Here is an 18,923-nt window from a genome sequence, read left to right on the forward strand (position 1 = left end):
TCTACATTCATCAGGAATATTGGTCTGTAATTTTCTTTTTTCATGATGTCTTTGCCTGGTTTTGGTATTAGAGTGATGCTGGCCTCATAGAATGAGTTTGGAAGTATGCCCTCTTCTTCTACTCTTTGCAAAACTTTAAGAAGGATGGGTATTAGGTCTTTACTAAATGTTTGATAAAATTCAGCAGTGAAGCCCTCTGGTCCAGGAGTTTTGTACTTAGGTAGTTTTTGTTATTACCAGTTCAATTTTGTTGCAAATGATCTATTTAGATTTTCTGTTTCTTTCTGGTTCAGCCTTGGAAGTTTGTATTTTTCTAGAAAGTTATCCATTTCTTCTGGGTTATCCAGTTTGTTAGCATATAATTTTTTCAAAGCATTCTCTCATAATTCTTTGTATTTCTGTAGTGTCCGTAGTGGTTTTTACTTTCTCATTTCTGATTCTGTTTATGTGTGTAGACTCTCTTTTTGCTTGATAAGTCTGGCTAGGGGTTTATCTATTTTGTTTATTTTCTCAAAGAACCAGCCTTTGCTTCCATTGATTCTTTCTATTGTTTTATTCTCGATTTTACTTAGTTCTCCTCTTATCTTTATTATGTCCCTTCTTCTACTGACTTTGGGCCTCATTTGTTCTTCTTTTTCTAGTTTTGTTTAATTGTGAGTTTAGAGTGTTCATATGGGATTGTTCTTCTTTCCTGAGGTAGGCCTGTTTTGCAATATACTTTTCTCTTATCACAGCATTCGCTGAGTCCCACAGAATTTGTGGTGTTGAATTATTGTTGTCATTTGTCTCCATATATTGCTTGATCTCTGTTTTTATTTGATCATTGATCCATTGGTTATGTAGGATCATGTTGTAAAGCCTCCATGTGTTTGTGGTATTTTTCTTTTTTGTGTGTATAATTTATTTCTAGTTTCATACCTTTGTAGTCTGAGAAACTGTTTAGTACAATTTCAATCTTTTTGAATTTACTGAGGCTCTTTCTGTGGCCTAGTGTATGATTTATTTTTGAGAATGTTCCATGTGCACTTGAGAAAAATTTGTATTCTGCCACTTTTGTGTGTAGAGTTCTGTAGATGTCTGTTAGGTCCATCTGTTCAAATGTGTTGTTCAGTGCCTCTTTCTCCTTACTTATTTTCTGTCTGGTTCATCTGTCTTTCTGAGTAAGTGGAGTGGTGGAGTCTCCAAGAATGTATGCATTGCATTCTACTTCCCCTTTTAATTCTGTTAGTATTTGTTTCACATATGTAGGTGCTCCTGTTTTGGGCACACAGATATTTATAATAGCTATATCTTCTTGTTGGACTGACCCTTTTATCATTATGTAGTGTCCTTTGTCTCTTGTAACTTCCTTTGTTTTGAAGTCTATTTTGTGTGATACAACTATTGAAATTCCTGCTTTTTTCTCCCTATTAGTTGCATGAAATATTTTTTTCCATCCCTTCACTTTAAATCTGTGTATGTCTTTGGGTTTAAAGTTAGTCTCTTGTTCACAGCATATAGATGTGTCTTGTTTTTTATCCATTCATTGACTCTATGTCTTTTGATTGGTGCACTCAGTCCATTTACATTTAAGTTGATTATCGATAGGTAAGTACTTATTGCCATTGCAGGCTTTAGATTCGTGGTTACCAAAGGTTCAAGGTTAACTTCCTTACTATCTAAGAGTCTAACTTAACTCACTTAAGATGCTGTTACAAACACAATCTTAAGGTTCTTTTCTTTTTCTCCTCCTTTTTCTTCCTCCTCCATTCTTTACATATTAGGTATCATATTCTGTACTCTTTGTCTATCCCCTGATTGACTTTGGGGATAGTTAATTTAATTTTGCATTTGCTTAGTAATTAACTGTTCTACTTTCTTTACTGTGGTTTTATTACCTCTCATGACAGCTATTAAACTTTAGGAACACTTCCATCTAAAGCAGTCCCTCCAAAATATACTATAGAGACGGTTTGTAGGAGGTATATTCTCTCAGGTTTTGCTTCTCTGGAAATTGTTTAATCCTTCCTTCAAATTTAAATGATAATCTGCTGGATAAAGTAATCTTGGTTCCAGGCCCTTCTGCTTCATGGCATTAAGCACATCATGCCATTCCCTTCTGGCCTATAAGGTTTCTGCTGAGAAGTCTGATGATAGCCTGATGGGCTTTCCTTCATATGTGATCTTATTTCTCTCTCTGGCTGCTTTTAATAGTCTGTCCTTATCCTTGATCTTTGCCTTTTTAATTACTATATGTCTTGGTGTTGTCTTCCTTGGGTCCCTTGTGTTGGGAGATCTGTGGATCTCCATGGCCTGAGAGACGATCTCCTTCCCCAGATTAGGGAAGTTTTCAGCAATTACCTCTCAAAGACACTTTGTATCCCTTTTTCTCTCTCTTCTTCTTCTGGTATCTCTATAATGTGAATATTGTTCCGTTTGGATTGGTCACACAGTTCTCTCAATATTCTTTTATTCTTAGAGATCCTTTTTCCTCTCTGTGCCTCAGCTTCCTTGTTTTCATCTTCTCTAGTTTCTATTTCATTTTTCATCTCCTCCACTGTATCTAATCTGCTTTTAATATCCTCCATTGTACTCTTCAATGATTGCCTCTCTGACTTGAATTCATTCCTGAGTTCTTGAATATTTTTCTGTACCTCCATGAGCATGTTAATGATTTTTATTTTGAACTCCCTTTCAGAAAGAGTGATGAGGTTGATGTCATTTAAATCTTTCTCAGGAGTTGTATTCATAATTTTACTTTGAATCAGGTTTCTTTGGTGTTTTATATTTGTATATGGCACCCTCTAGTGCCCAGAATCTCTTCTCTCTGGAGCGGCTCAGCCCCTGAAGCAATATTGGAGGTTGTAGGGGAGTGGTATTGGTGCCTGGGGGAAGAAAAGAGCTGTTTCCTGCTTCCCAGCTTCTATGCCTGTCTCCACTGCCTGAACCAGTTGGCTGAGCACACAGGTTTAAGCCTCTATGCTTTGCATTTGTAGTTGCTGTAGACAGATCTTCCCTCTGGCTGGCCTAATGCCAGAGTAGGGTTTTCTGCTTTGCGGGCCAGGTGGGTCTGGCCAGGAGAAAGGTGCAGTAGTCTGCATATCATAGAGGGGGTCCTTGGAGCTGTGCAGCCAGCCAGGGAGGTGGAGTACCTGAAGATCATGAAAGCTCCCAACCTGTTTTGCAGAGTGTACCCAGACAATTTTGTCTACCTGTCCTTTCTCTTGAGCAGTGAGTTCTGTGCAATTCTTGCCCCTTTAATAGCCCTCTTGCTAAGAGCTTCCATGTTAGGAAGTCTCTCAGACTTCCTGCCTTTCTTTTGTCCCAGCACAGCCAGATATAGATCCCTGCTTTCCACAAGCAGCTGGAATCTCAGTCTCTTCAGGAATTTTGCCTTTCCTAACTTTCCAACCCCCTAATCATGAGAGTACCATGTAAGCACCATGAAATGTATGTTTGTGCTCCCAGAGAAGATCTCCAAAGTTAAGTGTTCAGCAGTCCCAGGCCTCTACTCCCTCCCCGCTCCATTTCTCTTCTTCCTGCCAGTGAGTTGGGGTGGGGGAAGGTCTTGGGTCCCACCTGGCCATGGCTTTGGTACATTACCCTGTTCCATGAGGTTTATTCTTTTCTCCAGGTATATGCAGTTGGCTCAGTCCTCTCTCCTGTTGCTCTTTCATTATTAGTTGTATTAATTATATTTTTGTATTATATGTGGTTTTAGGAGGAAGCCTCTGTCTCACCTCCCACACTGCCATCTTCAATCCAAATCCCCTGTTATTTATTGTATATTATCTATATTCAAAAAGTAGTAGATTTTTTTGTTTGTTTTAGATAACTCGATTAAATCTGTTAATGTGAAGGGACCTCATACCTGATTCCCTTGATAGATCCCAATTTAAAATGACCTCTAAAACATCAGAGATTGTTTCAAATTTTGAAGTGATAATCATACATTTATTTTTACCTACTTCAAGATTTATGTTACAATTTTATAATAGGGAAATTGTGAAATGACTTTCAAGCAAAAAGAATTGGGAGGAAACCAACTTCAGGAACTTCACATTACTAATGAATAGTTTAACATCAAATTACAGAGATAGGTGCTACAATTATTTCTGCACCTTGTCTCACTGCCCTCATAAATGCCACTCCATAGTGCTAGCCACTGAAAAATGGTTGCACTGCTTTTCAAATGTCACTGTGTGTGTTGCACTTTTATGAGAGAATTTGTCCTCAACATTTAGGCAACTCCCTCCTTTTAGGACTGTTTTGATAGTGAGCACTGTGTGTAATTATAAGAGACATAATCAGGCAAAGGGGAAATGGGTGCCTTTGTATACAGAAGCAAAGCTAAACTTTGATTCCAGATTTTTTTCCTGCTATAGCATAGCATAACCCAAAGAACAGCTGGCTTGAAAATTAGATGTTTTAACCAAACTGTACTTTCATACTTAAACTATGACATACATGGGACATTAAATTATAGGGATTCTATTACCAAAAAGACCTAGGAAGACATTATGTCTGTGCAATGGCAGTAAGGCTGATTGAAAACTGAAAGCAAATAAATAGATTTATGAATTTTTTATGACTATAAAAAATATTTTACTTTTTCTTTCCACTTTAATGAACCAGATTTTAATTTAGTAATCAATAGCTCAGGGCTTCTGGCTGTTTTGCTATGTTCTTGTCATGTAAAAAGTTAAAAGAAATCTATAAAATAGCTCTTAAGATAAAAGTAGTTTCTCAGAAATTTTAGAGTGAGAGATTTTGAAACTTTTCTATCTGTAAAAAATGAGTAACACATCATCCAAATAATGTATCAGATTCTATGTTGAAATCCTGATTAAATTAAATTCAGATTATAATATGACTTTATTAAATGATTTTTTTGAAGCAAATAATAAATATATATTCAATGTCACATAAACTAGTATTGACAGATAAAGAAATCAATTAGACAGTCAGTAATTCATCAAAGGTTTTGTTAAATGATTAATTACAGAACACTTTTATTTTTAAAAAATCAGTAACCAATAATTTAAAAGTCAGAAACATCTACAAATGAAATAATATTAAATGTTTATTTTGGAGGCATTAGAAAGTATACTGAGAAAACTTAAGCTACAATAATAAGAAAGGACAGGTCAGAATTAATTCACTCTTCACAAAATGATGTTAGAATGATGAGTTTATAGGAAGGCAGAGGTAAAGATTTCTTGATTTAAGAGTAAGATCAATTTTCAAGTAAAATGTCTGTTATCTATATGTATTAGGCAGTTCAAAGGAAATCTGTCTTAAAAGAGAACTAACTTCTTTTAGGGAAATAAATGAGTGTGACATGCACAGGCTTCATGTGGTGACCAAGAGGTATACTCACATAATTACATCCCAGTAGGTCAACAGGGATTGAAAATTATTTGATGACTGTCAGTTTAAAAATCTACTAATAAAATATAACATACTAATGGTATGGAGCCTGAAAAGTTTGTACATTTGAAATGCTTAAGTGGGTAGGGAATTCATCTTTACCTTCCTCCCTGAATTCTCCAGAGGTGTCTCTACAGCAATATGCTGTCAGTGACAGCCTGAAGGGCAGAGGATGGAAGGCATTTAGAGGAGGTAATTTCCCCTTTAGGAGATTGCCCTTTACTGTTAATGATATCCCCAGGCTGATCCCTCAGTGTGCTGGGGGTGTTTATGACCGGAAGAGATTTCTCAAGCCTCTCTCAACGTCTTACCTAGAAAAGAAATCAACCCTTTGGGCTCAGGCAGCACCTTGTTCATAACTCTGTTTTAGCGTGTGTTCTATGATCTCGTGTTGGACTATTTACGTGTGATTATCCATCACACTATGGTGAACATCTGAAGAGAAAGGAACATATTTTCTTTGGTTTGGTTTAGTTTTCATGCTATTCTTCCCAGGGTCTGTTATAATGCCTACCAGTGGGAAGATTGGTATTCTTCAATGTATATAAAGAAAAAAAAACAGGAAGGAAGGAGAGAGAGAGGGAAGAGGAATACAGGTATTGTTCTAGAATTATGGCCCTGCAAGATACTCTTAAAGGTATGTGGCAATAATCAACTGAAAGCATTTTAAAGGTAATCTACCTCCCAACAATGATTGACTTCAAACCTTTGAGCTCTTATCATATGGCCCTACAAATAGCATAGTTTTCACAGTAGGAAGTAAGCTGCAGTGTAAATATACATAAATCTAAGATCACACTTATGTATAATTTAGCACTGTGTGAAGCGTAGATACAGTCATTACACAAATTCTAGCAAAAATATAAATTTTATCACTCCTGTGTTTCTAAGAACACAAACTGAAAACCTCAGGGAGCATAAATGTGTGTCCACAAATATGTATTGTGAGGATATTAAAAGTTTAATGTGATAGAAATATCAGTTTCCATTTGCTATAATATTGTTCCCTCAGATTCCTTTAAGTAATTTAAAATATACACACACATACACCAAAACCCTGCAATATTTATTTCCTGATGTTGCCTTAAATTACTGTTCATTTGTTAGTTACTAATGATATAAGGAAAAATTGCAGGAAAGAAAGTTGCCACTAGATAACCTCATGTAGTAAGGTCAGTAAAAGGAACTGTAAAAAAGTGTGTTACATTTAAGTATACATTCAGATCACAGCAGCAAGTTAGCAAATGATTTTTATAGTTATTTTTCAGGCTACCAAAAAGTACGAATAAAATATTTATGTGGACAAGCAAGGCATATGCCTAAAATGCAATTTCCTTTAATTTCCGAAAAAAAAAAGGAATCACACAAAAGCATAAAAAAATCAAACCAAAACTATTTCCCAGAAATACATTATGTAAACAGTCTTTATCTTTTTCGTTTGAATTGTTAGATCACTAAAAACTAAGAATTCCTTCATCATAAATTTTCTGGTAATTAATACATGCACATCTTAAAATTTTGTTGAGAGGCTCACTAAGTTGCTCCCCAGTATTTCTGCCTTGGCACCTGCTTTGTTTGGCCAGTGGGTCCACAGTGACCTTAAACTGACTACAGCCCTTCATGCAATTGCACGTTCTACATAGCAGCCCGTAGAGTCATAAGTAAATGTACATTTGTGACATGATCTTCCCAGTAACTCTAATGATCAAAAGTCTTCCCAGCCTCCATGCCTGCTCTTTTCATACTCCTTAGGTAAGACCCCTCTGGGCTTACCAAAACTTTACTCTTCCGGTTCATATTAACTAAACTGGCCTTAGCCTGTGAACCCCAAAACACTCCACCCATGGGCCCTACAAAGGCATATGCCCAGATCCCATGTCCCTCTCTGTCTGTACTCTGTCTTGACCTCCCATGGTAGACCCTTAAGGCCTGCTGGATACTTCCGCCAGGACCTGTGAGTAACAAACTTCCCCATTTAAGTTTCTCTTTTGGTTTGCTGTTGAACCTCAGCTCGCCATCTGACACCCTGTGCACCACAAAATTTGACAAATTTCTAACAGTTTTACATATAGAATGATTGCCTTAATTCATTACAAATCCAAACAGCAAAATCCTGGTTAAACTAAATTTAACTCAAATAAAATGGTAAAGGAATATCATATTCCTTTCCCCTATAATTCCACATTCCATTCCATTGCATGCAGATATAGATGTCTGTCTCACTCTTACCTGTGTGGGCTATAACGACATTTGATATAAAGCACAGAATATTTGCTGCATAACTCTGTTTTGTTACATACATGGTGTTCAGTAAAGATTTAATTAGAAAATATATAAAACTTTTAACTTTATTAGTTTCAAGTATGACCTAGAGATGTGCTCAAGATTTGTATTTAATTTGAATTGTTTCATAGATATTACCCAAACGTGGATTATATACACTTGCATAAGAAAAAATATAATTTAAGTTTGATTTTTTATTACAGTGTGAAAATTGTATTAAACCATCCTTCATTTTATTGTTATTTAATATATATTTAATTGATGTGAGAATTTTCATATTATTATTAAACTTGTAAATTTTATTTTGTTATTTGTGTCCTACTTTATTCAAGGCTCTGGCCCATAGTCATTTCCTTAAGGAAATTCCTTATGGAATTTTTTGTTTGTTTAGGTGTCAAACAAAAAGATAACTTGTGTCAATGAAATATAAGGGAAAGTAAATTAAAGACATTGCTCAATGTCATAAGCTGTGTAAGCATGAGAAGTGGCTGAGTATCTTCAAAGTCTAAGCAAACCCCCATGATGTCATTTGCCTCCCAATGTGGCAGTCCTGAACAGGCTCACAAAAGACTTGCTTCTCAATTTTGTAAAATTCTCATTTGTACTCTCTTTTGTACTCTTCTACTACCCATGCTATCTTCCACATGGTTGCCAGATTTAATTTTCTGAACAGTAGATCTGGAAATATTATCCCCCTGATGTGAAAGAAAAGAAAAAGTCCAAATGCCTTAGAAAAGCAGCTAGGCCTAATCAGTCCCAATCAGATGATCTATTCAATTTGCTCCATTCTGCATCATCATACCATGGACTAAATTACATCAGGCCAGAAACCTTGCTTGTTGCTTTTCAGCATCTTTATCTTTGATATGCTAATTCTTCCTCCTGGTATGCTTTTTCTACCCAACTAATACTGACATATTGTACTATATATTTTTAAAGATCTTTTTGAGTGGCTCCTTCTCCTGAATTCAGCTTAGTTTCTCATCCTTGTGTCTAAACCTCTATAGGATGAAAGTATTATTTCCACAGTCTTCTTAGAAACTTGTGTATGCTGTTTCCCATACTATAATTTGCTTTAAAATGTGTAATCTGTCTTTCAAACATGACTCATGCATATCAGGGTGATTTTCAACTCCATATAATCTAAAGAATAGTAGTCACTCATAAAGTAATCATTTGTCTAATTTGAATAACAAAGTAGATATAGCTCTCTCCCCTTTATATGTCTCTTTTGGATATAGCCACCTCTTCTCTGCTAGGTTCTTTATACAGAAAATGTATCTAAGTCTTATGGGTTTTTTAAAACACGTTCTTCTGTTAACTTTCTTCATTTAGTCTTGACTTAATAGGAAACAGGCTCTTTTTTAAATATATCCCTCTTACTGTTCTTCCCTTAATGGTTAGCATTTCTTTTTGGCCCCATCTTTTAAATTCCTAAGGAAATTACGAGTTATTCACTTCATTGTTCTAAAAATATGTCACTTTAGTTGTAAGATTCATTCTGTGTTTCCAACACAAACCTTTGAAAGTTATTATTCTATCTTGCCTGTCAAGAAAATGCAATCTTTAGAATGAAACTTAAAGGAGCCTGGAAATGACATGTTCTAATTTTGAATCCAACACACATTTATTATATAATAGCATTGAGGCCACTTGATCTGTTGGAATTATGGTGATATTGAAAAGGTCATTTCCATGTCATCTAGTTTAGTACTTCCCAAACTATATTGGATAAAGTATCATTCAAAATTTTTTTCTACTTTGTCATGTCTACTTTTACATTTGTAAAATAAAATGAAAATAAATTACTAGAAAAAAATGAAATACTGATATAACCAAATTCATTTCTCATTAAAAAGAAGTTATTTCATTGGACAAGCATAAGATTATTCCTTCAATTTGTTATGACAGTTTACAAATGCTTGTTCCCAACTGCTAGGTTGTGTAATGTATATAATGGAGATTTCAAGTATCACTAGGACTAGAAACACATCTGCTTATAGGAGATCAAATGTGGCACACAAAGGAGTTGTCAAAACTCGAAGAAAGGAAATTAGAAGATTCTTTTGGCATGGGTGAGTTGTATAGAATGTTGAAACATGGAGTAATGGAGAAGAGGTAGAAGATAATCCCAGGTATGTGAACTGGACAACATGAGAATCAGTATAGGATTGAAGAATGAAGAAAATGGGACAAGTTTTTCAAGACTTCTGGTACTTAAAAAGGAAGGTCTTCCAGGAAACTCAAATATCTTATTTTCACTAGTTGTTACTCCCCACTCCAAACTAGACTTTTCTCCAAATCACTGTGCCTAACGTGTTCTAGTTAAATTCAAAAAGGAACACTACAGCACTTACACATGGAATACATATATTTCTCTAGCTGCATTTATCTCCACCGATCTCAAATATTCTTTCTTAGGCATCTGTAATGCAGCATTTCCCATATTTCTTCTGTCTCTCTGGAAACTTCTCCTTATTTTCCTTCTTCACCTTCCCTTTACTTAAAACCTTTCATGTTGGAATTCCTCAGGCCTCTGTACTTGTTTTTAACTTCTTCTTATCCATCACATTGTCTTTTCTAGAATTTGTCTTCTCTACTTTGATGGCTGTAAAGACCACCTGTATGTTTCTAATTTCCAAGTAAAAATACTTCATCATGACTACTCTGCTGACTTCTAGGTCTTCACACCCAGATACCAGCTGGTTATCTCTACTTGGATATCCAACTTAAAGTAAACAAAACTGAGTGTTTGTTTCCTATCTGCTTTTCTACTTGTCTGTATCAAAATTAAGAAAGCAAACAAATAACAACAAAAATAAACACACAAAAATGATTCAGTAAATTATACCATCCTCAGGATCTTCACTTGCTCAAACAGTACCTCATGTCCTTCCTGTCAGCACTTATGTCCTTCCTATCCCTCATTCTGGACAACCAAATATGTCCTGATGTCTCTCCCTCCTAAGTGTTCACAACATATCCCCTTATTTCTGTTCATTTTACCCACAATCTGGGACACAGTTAAACAGCATTTCTCCTGAGAGACTTTCCTGTGCCACAGACTACGTTATCTCCCTTTGTCTACCACCCCAAATTACCTGGATTTTCCTCTGACTATGTAGATATCTTTGCACTTAAAGTTACTTCTACCATATTTTTCTTCCACAGGAAAGAATAAAATCTAGGAGAATTGGAATAGCATCTGTTTGAGTGAATGCATTATCTCAAACACAGAACAGACAAATATCTCAACAAATATCTATTGAATAAATACTTGATTGTGATATTATAAAATTCAAAATGAGAGCTGGAGAATCACTGAATATGATCAATTTCAACTCTTCTCTTTCTAGATGCATCCTTTAAATATTTTATCCTTTATTTAAATCTTTAAAAATTTATTCAGCCATGTTGACCCTCTAAATGAAGTATCATTGCAACTCATATATTAGGAGATAAAAATGAATCTTCTTTATAGCTTAACCATAAACAAAGACAGTTTTCTTGTGTGATGATACATCTGGAACATGGAAAAATGTAGACATAATCTAACTGAATGCACATAATAGTCTATATTTGTTTTGTGTTATACATGAATAGTTTTCTAGAGTATATCCATTTTCTTCTCTACTATTGCATTGATGTGCAATGTTTGTACATATATCCATTGGCATCTTTCATGATATACAATGGCATAAGTAATCAATGCATATTTGAAGTATGAGAGTTGGATATAGAATACTAGAAACTTATGCTGTAAAGAAGGTCCCGTGACTATACTTTCTAATTCTAATACATTCTAACCATTTCACAAAGGGATAATAATGGCTATCATAAAACATGCCTAAATTCTTAAAGTCATAATAGAAAGAATTAATTCAATTGTTTTCCCACTTCAGTGAAATATTTCTAATATATTGCCACTATCTAAAATAGAAAGTTAGACAAAGTACACTGATTCTTTTGAAACTAGAACTGTATACTATATTATTGAATTTCGAAGTATCTAAAAAGAGGGCTGGCAATTGGGGCTCCTCTGGTTCATAGAAAATTATGTTAATTATGTTCCTCTCAGTTTAAAAATTTTTAATGATATAAACATTTTTGAGCACATTTTATCCTTAATTTATTATTGAGGGGACTTTAAAAATATTTTTAATTTCTAAGTTTTAATATTAAATAATGTTATTTCATGTCTATATCTAAAAAATAAAAGAATACTTAAGAATCTTTTGTCTCAAAAGGAAGGGCAAATAAACATCCTTTGAATATAGCACCTCTGTTGTTTTATGGGTTTTTTTGAAGTATAGTTGACATAATATTATAAGGTCAAGTGTGCAACATGGTGATTCGACATTTATATACATTACAAAATGCTCACCATGATAAGTGTACTTATCATCGGTCACCATACCAAATTATTACAATATTATTGACTATATTCCCCATGCTTTACTTTTCATCTCTGTGATTTGTTTATTTTACAACTCAAAGTTTGTACCTCTTAATCCCTTTTACCTATTTTGCTTGTACTCTGCCCACCCCCCACCCCCAGCAACCAATAGTTTTTTCTCATATTTGTGAGTCAGTTTCTGGGTTTTTTTGTTTTGTTTTGTTTTTAGATTCCACACATAAGTGAAATCATATGGTATTTATAGCACCTCTGTCTTGAAACACATTCTCTGTATCAGAAAAGAGAGTTAAAAGTCAGATGCTCCAATCATACGTTAAATATAATATGATAATTTTGGCTAGTGAAAGTCTCTAATATCTGTCAAGTGGTAGTGTATAATAGTTCGGAATAAGGCACAGAACATTTTTGGACAGGTTTAAAGCTTGGTTCTAACACATAATTAAGTTCTTTATTTCAACTCTCTGTACTGCCATTTCTTCCTTTATAATGGGGAAGAATAATAATACCTAAATCCTTTTACAGAAAAAGATAATATGGGCATAGATATTGGACCATATCCAAGGAAAAGAAAAAGCAGCCAGATTTATAATATTAAAATTATGGTCTATCTGAATCCAAAGCTTATAAACTTTCAATCATATCATGCTGTAGGAGGAAGGGGACTGAGCAGGAAGGGGGGAAAAAGGGTGCAGATGTGGGAGGAAGAGATAAAGGATGGAGAGGAAAAAGGGAAGAAGAAAAAAGAAGACAAGGAAGGGAAAAAGAGGAATGGAAGAAAAAGAAGCTACTATCATTTGCATATATATGAAATCATGAAAACTGCCATGAGGCCCACCTTAAGACAGGTGCCATTCTCATTTCACAGATGAACAAACTGAGGCACATATACACTAAGTCATGTGCCCAAGGCAATATATTAAAACTGGCAACATCAGAAATTAAGACTTTTCAAAGTTTCTAACTAAAGTATTAAAAGTACTATTTTATGCAGTCTTACTACCCTATAATCCTCTCTACTATTTTCTGGTGAAAATTTGTATTTTTACCATTAGAAGGATTGGAGAATTTTTTAGTGTTTTCTTGTATTTGCAAGAAGTCTTTAAAAAGCTCTTGAGAGTTTGTACATAGGACAAATAAAACTGTGGGACTCTAGAGGTCAAGTTCCTTGGATAAAAGATTAACAAAAAAAGAATGTGAAGATATTGGAAATGTCTATCAATTTTAACTTTTAAAGGTCTTGCCATGCTCTTGAATCATCAATTTATCACTAACTAGGTAAGCTTCTGACATTTTAAGAATACAAGTGAGACAGAGATAGTTAGCAACTGGAAATTACTTATTGTAAATTTTAAAAATTTATTTTTCTATATATTTATCGATGGTCCAATAAAAATACTTAAGAATGATATTTAACAATTTTCTCCACCTTATTTTAATATTTTAAATTTTAAATATTTTGATATTTTAAATATTTTCTTCACCTTACCATCTTTGGTTAGTCATTTATTTTACTCATTTGTGGGAAATAGTCAGATTAGTTAAATAAAATCTCCCATCTGCATTGGCTTCTTTATCAAAAGCTTGTTAGCTTTTGTTATCAGAAAATGACTGTTAGTAAGTTATATACCAATACAAAGTTAAATTCTTTAAACTTTTTGTGGGAGCAAGGCAGGAAGAAATTGGGCACTCAGTTGAATCATTTGATTAAATGTTTTTTTCTGTGAATATATTTACATGTAATTGCAATGAGCATTCTATTTTCAAATATCATACTCCTCTACTCCAAAATAACTACTACTAAACATGAGTGCATTATTAAATCCACATATCTCTTTAATGGGCATTAATTTATTCAATATGTATTGTTTAAACACTTTCTTTGTGCCAAACAGTTTTTTAAATGTTGGAGATACAGGAGTGAAGAAAAATAAATCCCTGACTTTGTGAAGGGACATAATGAGGGTAGGCAAAATCAAAAATAAACAAAATGAAAACAGAAAAATAAGTAATGTGTTAAATGGTAATAAGTATAAGTAAAGAAATAGGACAGGGAAGGAAAATAATATTAATAATATTAGCAGATTATGGAATTTTGAATGGGTAGTTAGGAAAGGCCCCTGAAAACATAACCATTAAGATCTAAAGAGGATATTAACTAGTTCTGAGTAGTTCTGGCACAATTTAACTGGCTGGTTCAGATCGGTAGGTATGGAATATATTGAAGGTGCTAAGGATAGAGCAGAGGAAAGATTTAGAGGTGCTGGCAGAAGAAGTGGTGAAAATGTGTCAGTTTGGATATATCTGAAGGTATCACTGTGAAGATGGGTTGTATGTAGTGCATGAGATTGAGAGATGAGTCATGATGCCCTAAAGTGTTTGGCTTGAGCTATTCGAAGCATGTAGCTGCTACTTAATCACTTGAAAAACTGTGGGAATATTTTGGAGAAAGACCAGTTGCTCAGTTTTAAAAGTTTGAGATGCCTAGTAAACATCCAAATAGATAGATTGATAGATGGGAAGATACATAGATACATAGATATATAGTTACATACATAAATCGATTTGCAGTTCAGAAAAAAAGGGTAAGGGACAGTTACATGTTTATAAGTCATCAATAGGCAGATGATATTTAAAACTATGGGACTCAATAATGTAAATGACTAAATGGGGAAACATTCTGATTGTCCACAGCTAACAAATCAGAGGATGAAGCAGCAGCAGGAGGAAAAGGAGAAGCCAATGAAGTAGGTTTAAAAAAAAATGTGTGTATTATCTGGGAAATAGCAAAAGTGTTTAAGGAGGACAATGTGCTTAACAATGGCAAATGTTGCTGATATATTGAGTAAGATAAAGCATGAAAATTGACCTTTGGATTTAGCAAGGTACTTATCACTGCTTCTCTGGTGACCTTGGCAAGTTCAATATTCTGAGAAGTGTTGGAGGAAATGCCTGCATGGAGTAGTTTTAGGATAGAATGAGTAAAGGGAGATGTGAACATGATGAGAGAAATGGGGCAGAAACTGGAGAAGATAGTGAAGGCAAGAAAAGGTTTTTTGTTTGTTTTGTGTTGTGTGTGTGAGTGTGTGTGTGTGTGTGTGTGTGTGAGTAAAAGAACATGATTGAATATATTCTTTTAAATCCTAGGAATTAACTCCATATTTTTGTTTCATGAATATCTTGAGTATATACTTTCTCCATTCTGAAGTTTAAATTATAATATCGAGATAAAAACTAAAAGTCTTCTAGAGCTCAGAATGTATTATAAAATACAAACATCCCACTCAAGGTATTTGAAAATGTATATTTAATATAAGTATTATAACAAATCATGTCAATGGATAATTATGAAGAAGTCAAATTTAAATTCTGTGCCACTATCACAAGTCTCATCACTGATTTTTTTTCTTGGATTTTTATGAGCATTGAATGTATCTCTCCCAATGATTATTAAAAATAAAATATAAAAATTGTCCCTTAAGCTCAAGGCACTCTGCTAACCATATTAAATATTATCCCTACTCTTTACTATAAGATTACAAAATATTTTATTTAACCCATATTGTAAATTAGGGTCCTGGGGACCAGCAATTCAGTGACTTTCTTGAGCCTTGATAGATATGATTGAAGAAGCAGGGATGCAATCCAAATATGCTTAGTTCCAAAGCACCTGGCCTTTAACTTTTACGCTTATTGAAATAGTACTTAGAAAGACAAGGACTAAGGCATAAGCAGCACTTCTTCTGCACACTGGGTAGCGCCAAGTACAATGAAGGACACTTAACTGGACTTTGCTGTTAGTATAGCTGTTAATCTGTCTATGAAAAACAAACAACAAACAAAATCAGCCTTTTTCATGTTTCCAGATTTAAACCATTAGGAATCATGAAGCAAAACAATGTAAATTAATTCAGGCTATTTTTTTTCAAATATCTTAACCATCATTATGAGATAACTCACCAAGTTACAAAGAAAAACCAGACGAAATGAAATGTAGTTGTACTGACAAGCCAACGATCTGGATGCAGTAAGTTGCATATCATATGGTGTTGATTGTGCAGTAAAGCCTGGTGAGGAATCCAGACTTAATCCCCTAGTTAGCCTGCTGAGCTTCCCTTAAAGGTTTGCTGCTGGAGAAGCAAATACCAGGGCTCTTACAGTTCAAATGGGATATCTCTAAGCAAGATCATTCTTTCTAAAGAATGCTGGCTTTCTGCATGCTTAAATTATTTGCAACTTAATTAATACCTAGAAATGTGAGTCTCTATGTCTTAGCTTCAAATAAAATCTCAGTAACAGAAAATTTAAATGTAGAAGAAAAATAATTAGGAGTCCACTGGTTTCTCATTACGGTAAGGTGGATTTTATGTTGAGGTCTGGACACACATAAAAAGGACATAATAACTAGTTTTATTTTAGAATCTTTGTCTTTGAAAATCCTTGACCAATTTAATATCCATTCCATTAATTGCTGTGTTTCCCTTGATTTAACTGTATTTTTCTTATAAGTTTTATATCTTCAGTAGTGAGATATAACAAACATCAGCAACTACTGGATGATAATTTTATTTTTTAGATTTGTCTTATTCCTATATGATACAAAAAGTCTAAAACCTTTCCTGTGATAATAAAATAGAAGTAAATTATAACATGCATGAAGTTCAAAAGATAAAATTCTATTATGCATAATATATAATCATTACTTATACATGTCCCCACTAGTACTATAAAAAAAGAATGTGATTTAGTTTCATAGAAATGGTTTTGAATCTCTTACATTCCACTTATCACCTGTATGAACTTGTAGAAGTTTTTTTTCTGTTATTCCCACCTCTAAATAAAAGTTAATATTACCCAACTAAAGAGCTGGTTATAATATTATAATTACTAAATAAGAAAGTATATATGATTTTCTTTGCAATTAAAAGCAGTAAACAGTTTCTTCTTTTTCCCTCTTATCTAGAAATACAGCTAGAGTATAGTTAAGTGGAATAAGTGATTGAATTTTATTTTTAGAACAGCAAAAACTTTTTCAACATGACTGTAAAACAAAATTAATTCAGACATATTTTTGTTAAATGTATCAGTCTTTCTCATAATAAATTAAACTACTAGTGTCTCCAAACTTTTGGAAAACTGAAAATGTTTGGAATATTGTGTATACATATATATTATCTACAATGTACACATGTATTTGTGTGTTGATTTTCTACTTTAGAAATTATATATTTTATCTTTTTTTAGTGAAACATCTATGATATGAATATAGAGGTGTAACATATTAAGTAGTCATTCTTTTTTGGAATTTAAACACTTTGTTTTTGAAGCAGGTAAACTTCTCAGGAAAAGGGAGATGTTCATTTTTCAAGCTAAACCAATTCAAAATTGTTTTTAAATGACTAGACTTTATCATATATGCTAAATATTACTTTTATTAGCCTTAGTGCCCTTGTTTGCTATTTTCTACAAACACTGTAAAAATTCTATGATAATTTGAATATGCAAAAAAGTGCATGAAGAGAAAAACCTAAAGATATTTTGTCATTTAGGCTGTGAAGCTGAGCACTGGAAATTTTACCTCTTGACAATGGTCAGTGTTACCAGAAAAACCAGAACATAATAATTACTAGCTACTATTTAAATGAAGTATGAACGATGCAGAAAATATCTTCTATTGAAACAACATATAAAATATCTATCCTCATCATCATAAAATGAACACTAAAGGCCAATTACAGATTTTGTTACAGTCTTGTCAGCACTTGATCAAGTGATCAACCATCTTAGGGGCAGCTGAGAGAAATTTAAGTAAATAAATAAATGAACGAATGAATGAATAAATAATAAATAAAACTCACCTTATCCACAATACATATCTGCTTTCTTGTTTGAGCATCAAGTATTTCAATCTCAAAGTGAACAGTTTTTGAATGTTTAACTGCTGGAATTGATTTTAGAGGGCCTGCTGAGAGTACAAATTGTGACACAGAGTGAAAATTTCTCATGTCATTCTTCAATATGGACCGTGTAGCTCCTTGAGAAAACAATTCTCTCTTGCGTCCTGAAGCAAGGGATTTGTGCCTTTTGAACATTGTGTGAACCACCAGGAGAATCTGTCATGTCAACAGGAGACACTTGCAAGTGTGTTCCCTGTGTGCCAGTTAAATACTGCTGGTGAGACCCAGAAAGGTCAAGTGGCGTGCCATTCCGAGAGTTCAGTTTTATTTAGCAGGCTTGAAAACAATGACTGATCTGTTTCTATATATAACACACTATTGTGAATTGCTGCAGAGTTGGGGATTACTTTACCAGCACTCAAATTATTCCTTGCCTTCTCCTTTTATCTCTGCTTCTTAATATGGCCACCAGTTTCTGAAATTCCAAAGCAAGAAAAGAGCAGACGGAGCTTTTATTATCTCTGAATTCTGGATGCATTAATCTTCAAGCACATATATTATTATTCACACTTAGATGTATTTAAAATTAGCATCGTGCTATCTTATAGTTAAATTTAAAAACTCCTAATACATTATTACATAACAAAATTTCTTATAGATGCTGGCTAAGGTAAGGCCTTGTCACATGTTTTTAATAAATATATATATATGTATATGTATATAAGCATTTATATAAAGAGCCTGACATATATGTGTAGCAGATATTTGAATCAAATATATATCTGATATATCTGATACAAACGGATGAGTTCTTCACCCCATACAGGAAACAGAAAGATGACAAGTCTTCTATGAGATTGGAGTATGTAGAGAGCAATTTTATAAATCAAGGAAAATGAAGTAAATGTTATTTTAACATT

General features: G+C 33.8%; 1 protein-coding gene across 2 annotated transcripts in view; it reads right to left on the reverse strand.

Moving 5' to 3' along the window:
* TECRL (trans-2,3-enoyl-CoA reductase like) overlaps positions 1–18,268 on the reverse strand; it is a 98,239-nt gene extending 79,971 nt beyond the window's left edge. Inside the window, exon 1 of one of the 2 annotated variants that reach the window (XM_036895227.2) lies at positions 17,965–18,268. In XM_036895227.2, coding sequence (XP_036751122.2) covers positions 17,965–18,198 — 234 coding nt within the window. In that variant the 5' untranslated portion in view covers positions 18,199–18,268. The remainder of the gene's footprint in view (positions 1–17,964) is intronic. The other variant, XM_036895226.2, reaches the window with a different exon arrangement.
* Between the last annotated feature and the right edge of the window lie 655 nt (positions 18,269–18,923).

This window comes from Manis pentadactyla, chromosome 5 (genome assembly GCF_030020395.1).
Source record: "Manis pentadactyla isolate mManPen7 chromosome 5, mManPen7.hap1, whole genome shotgun sequence".
NCBI lineage: Eukaryota > Metazoa > Chordata > Mammalia > Pholidota > Manidae > Manis > Manis pentadactyla.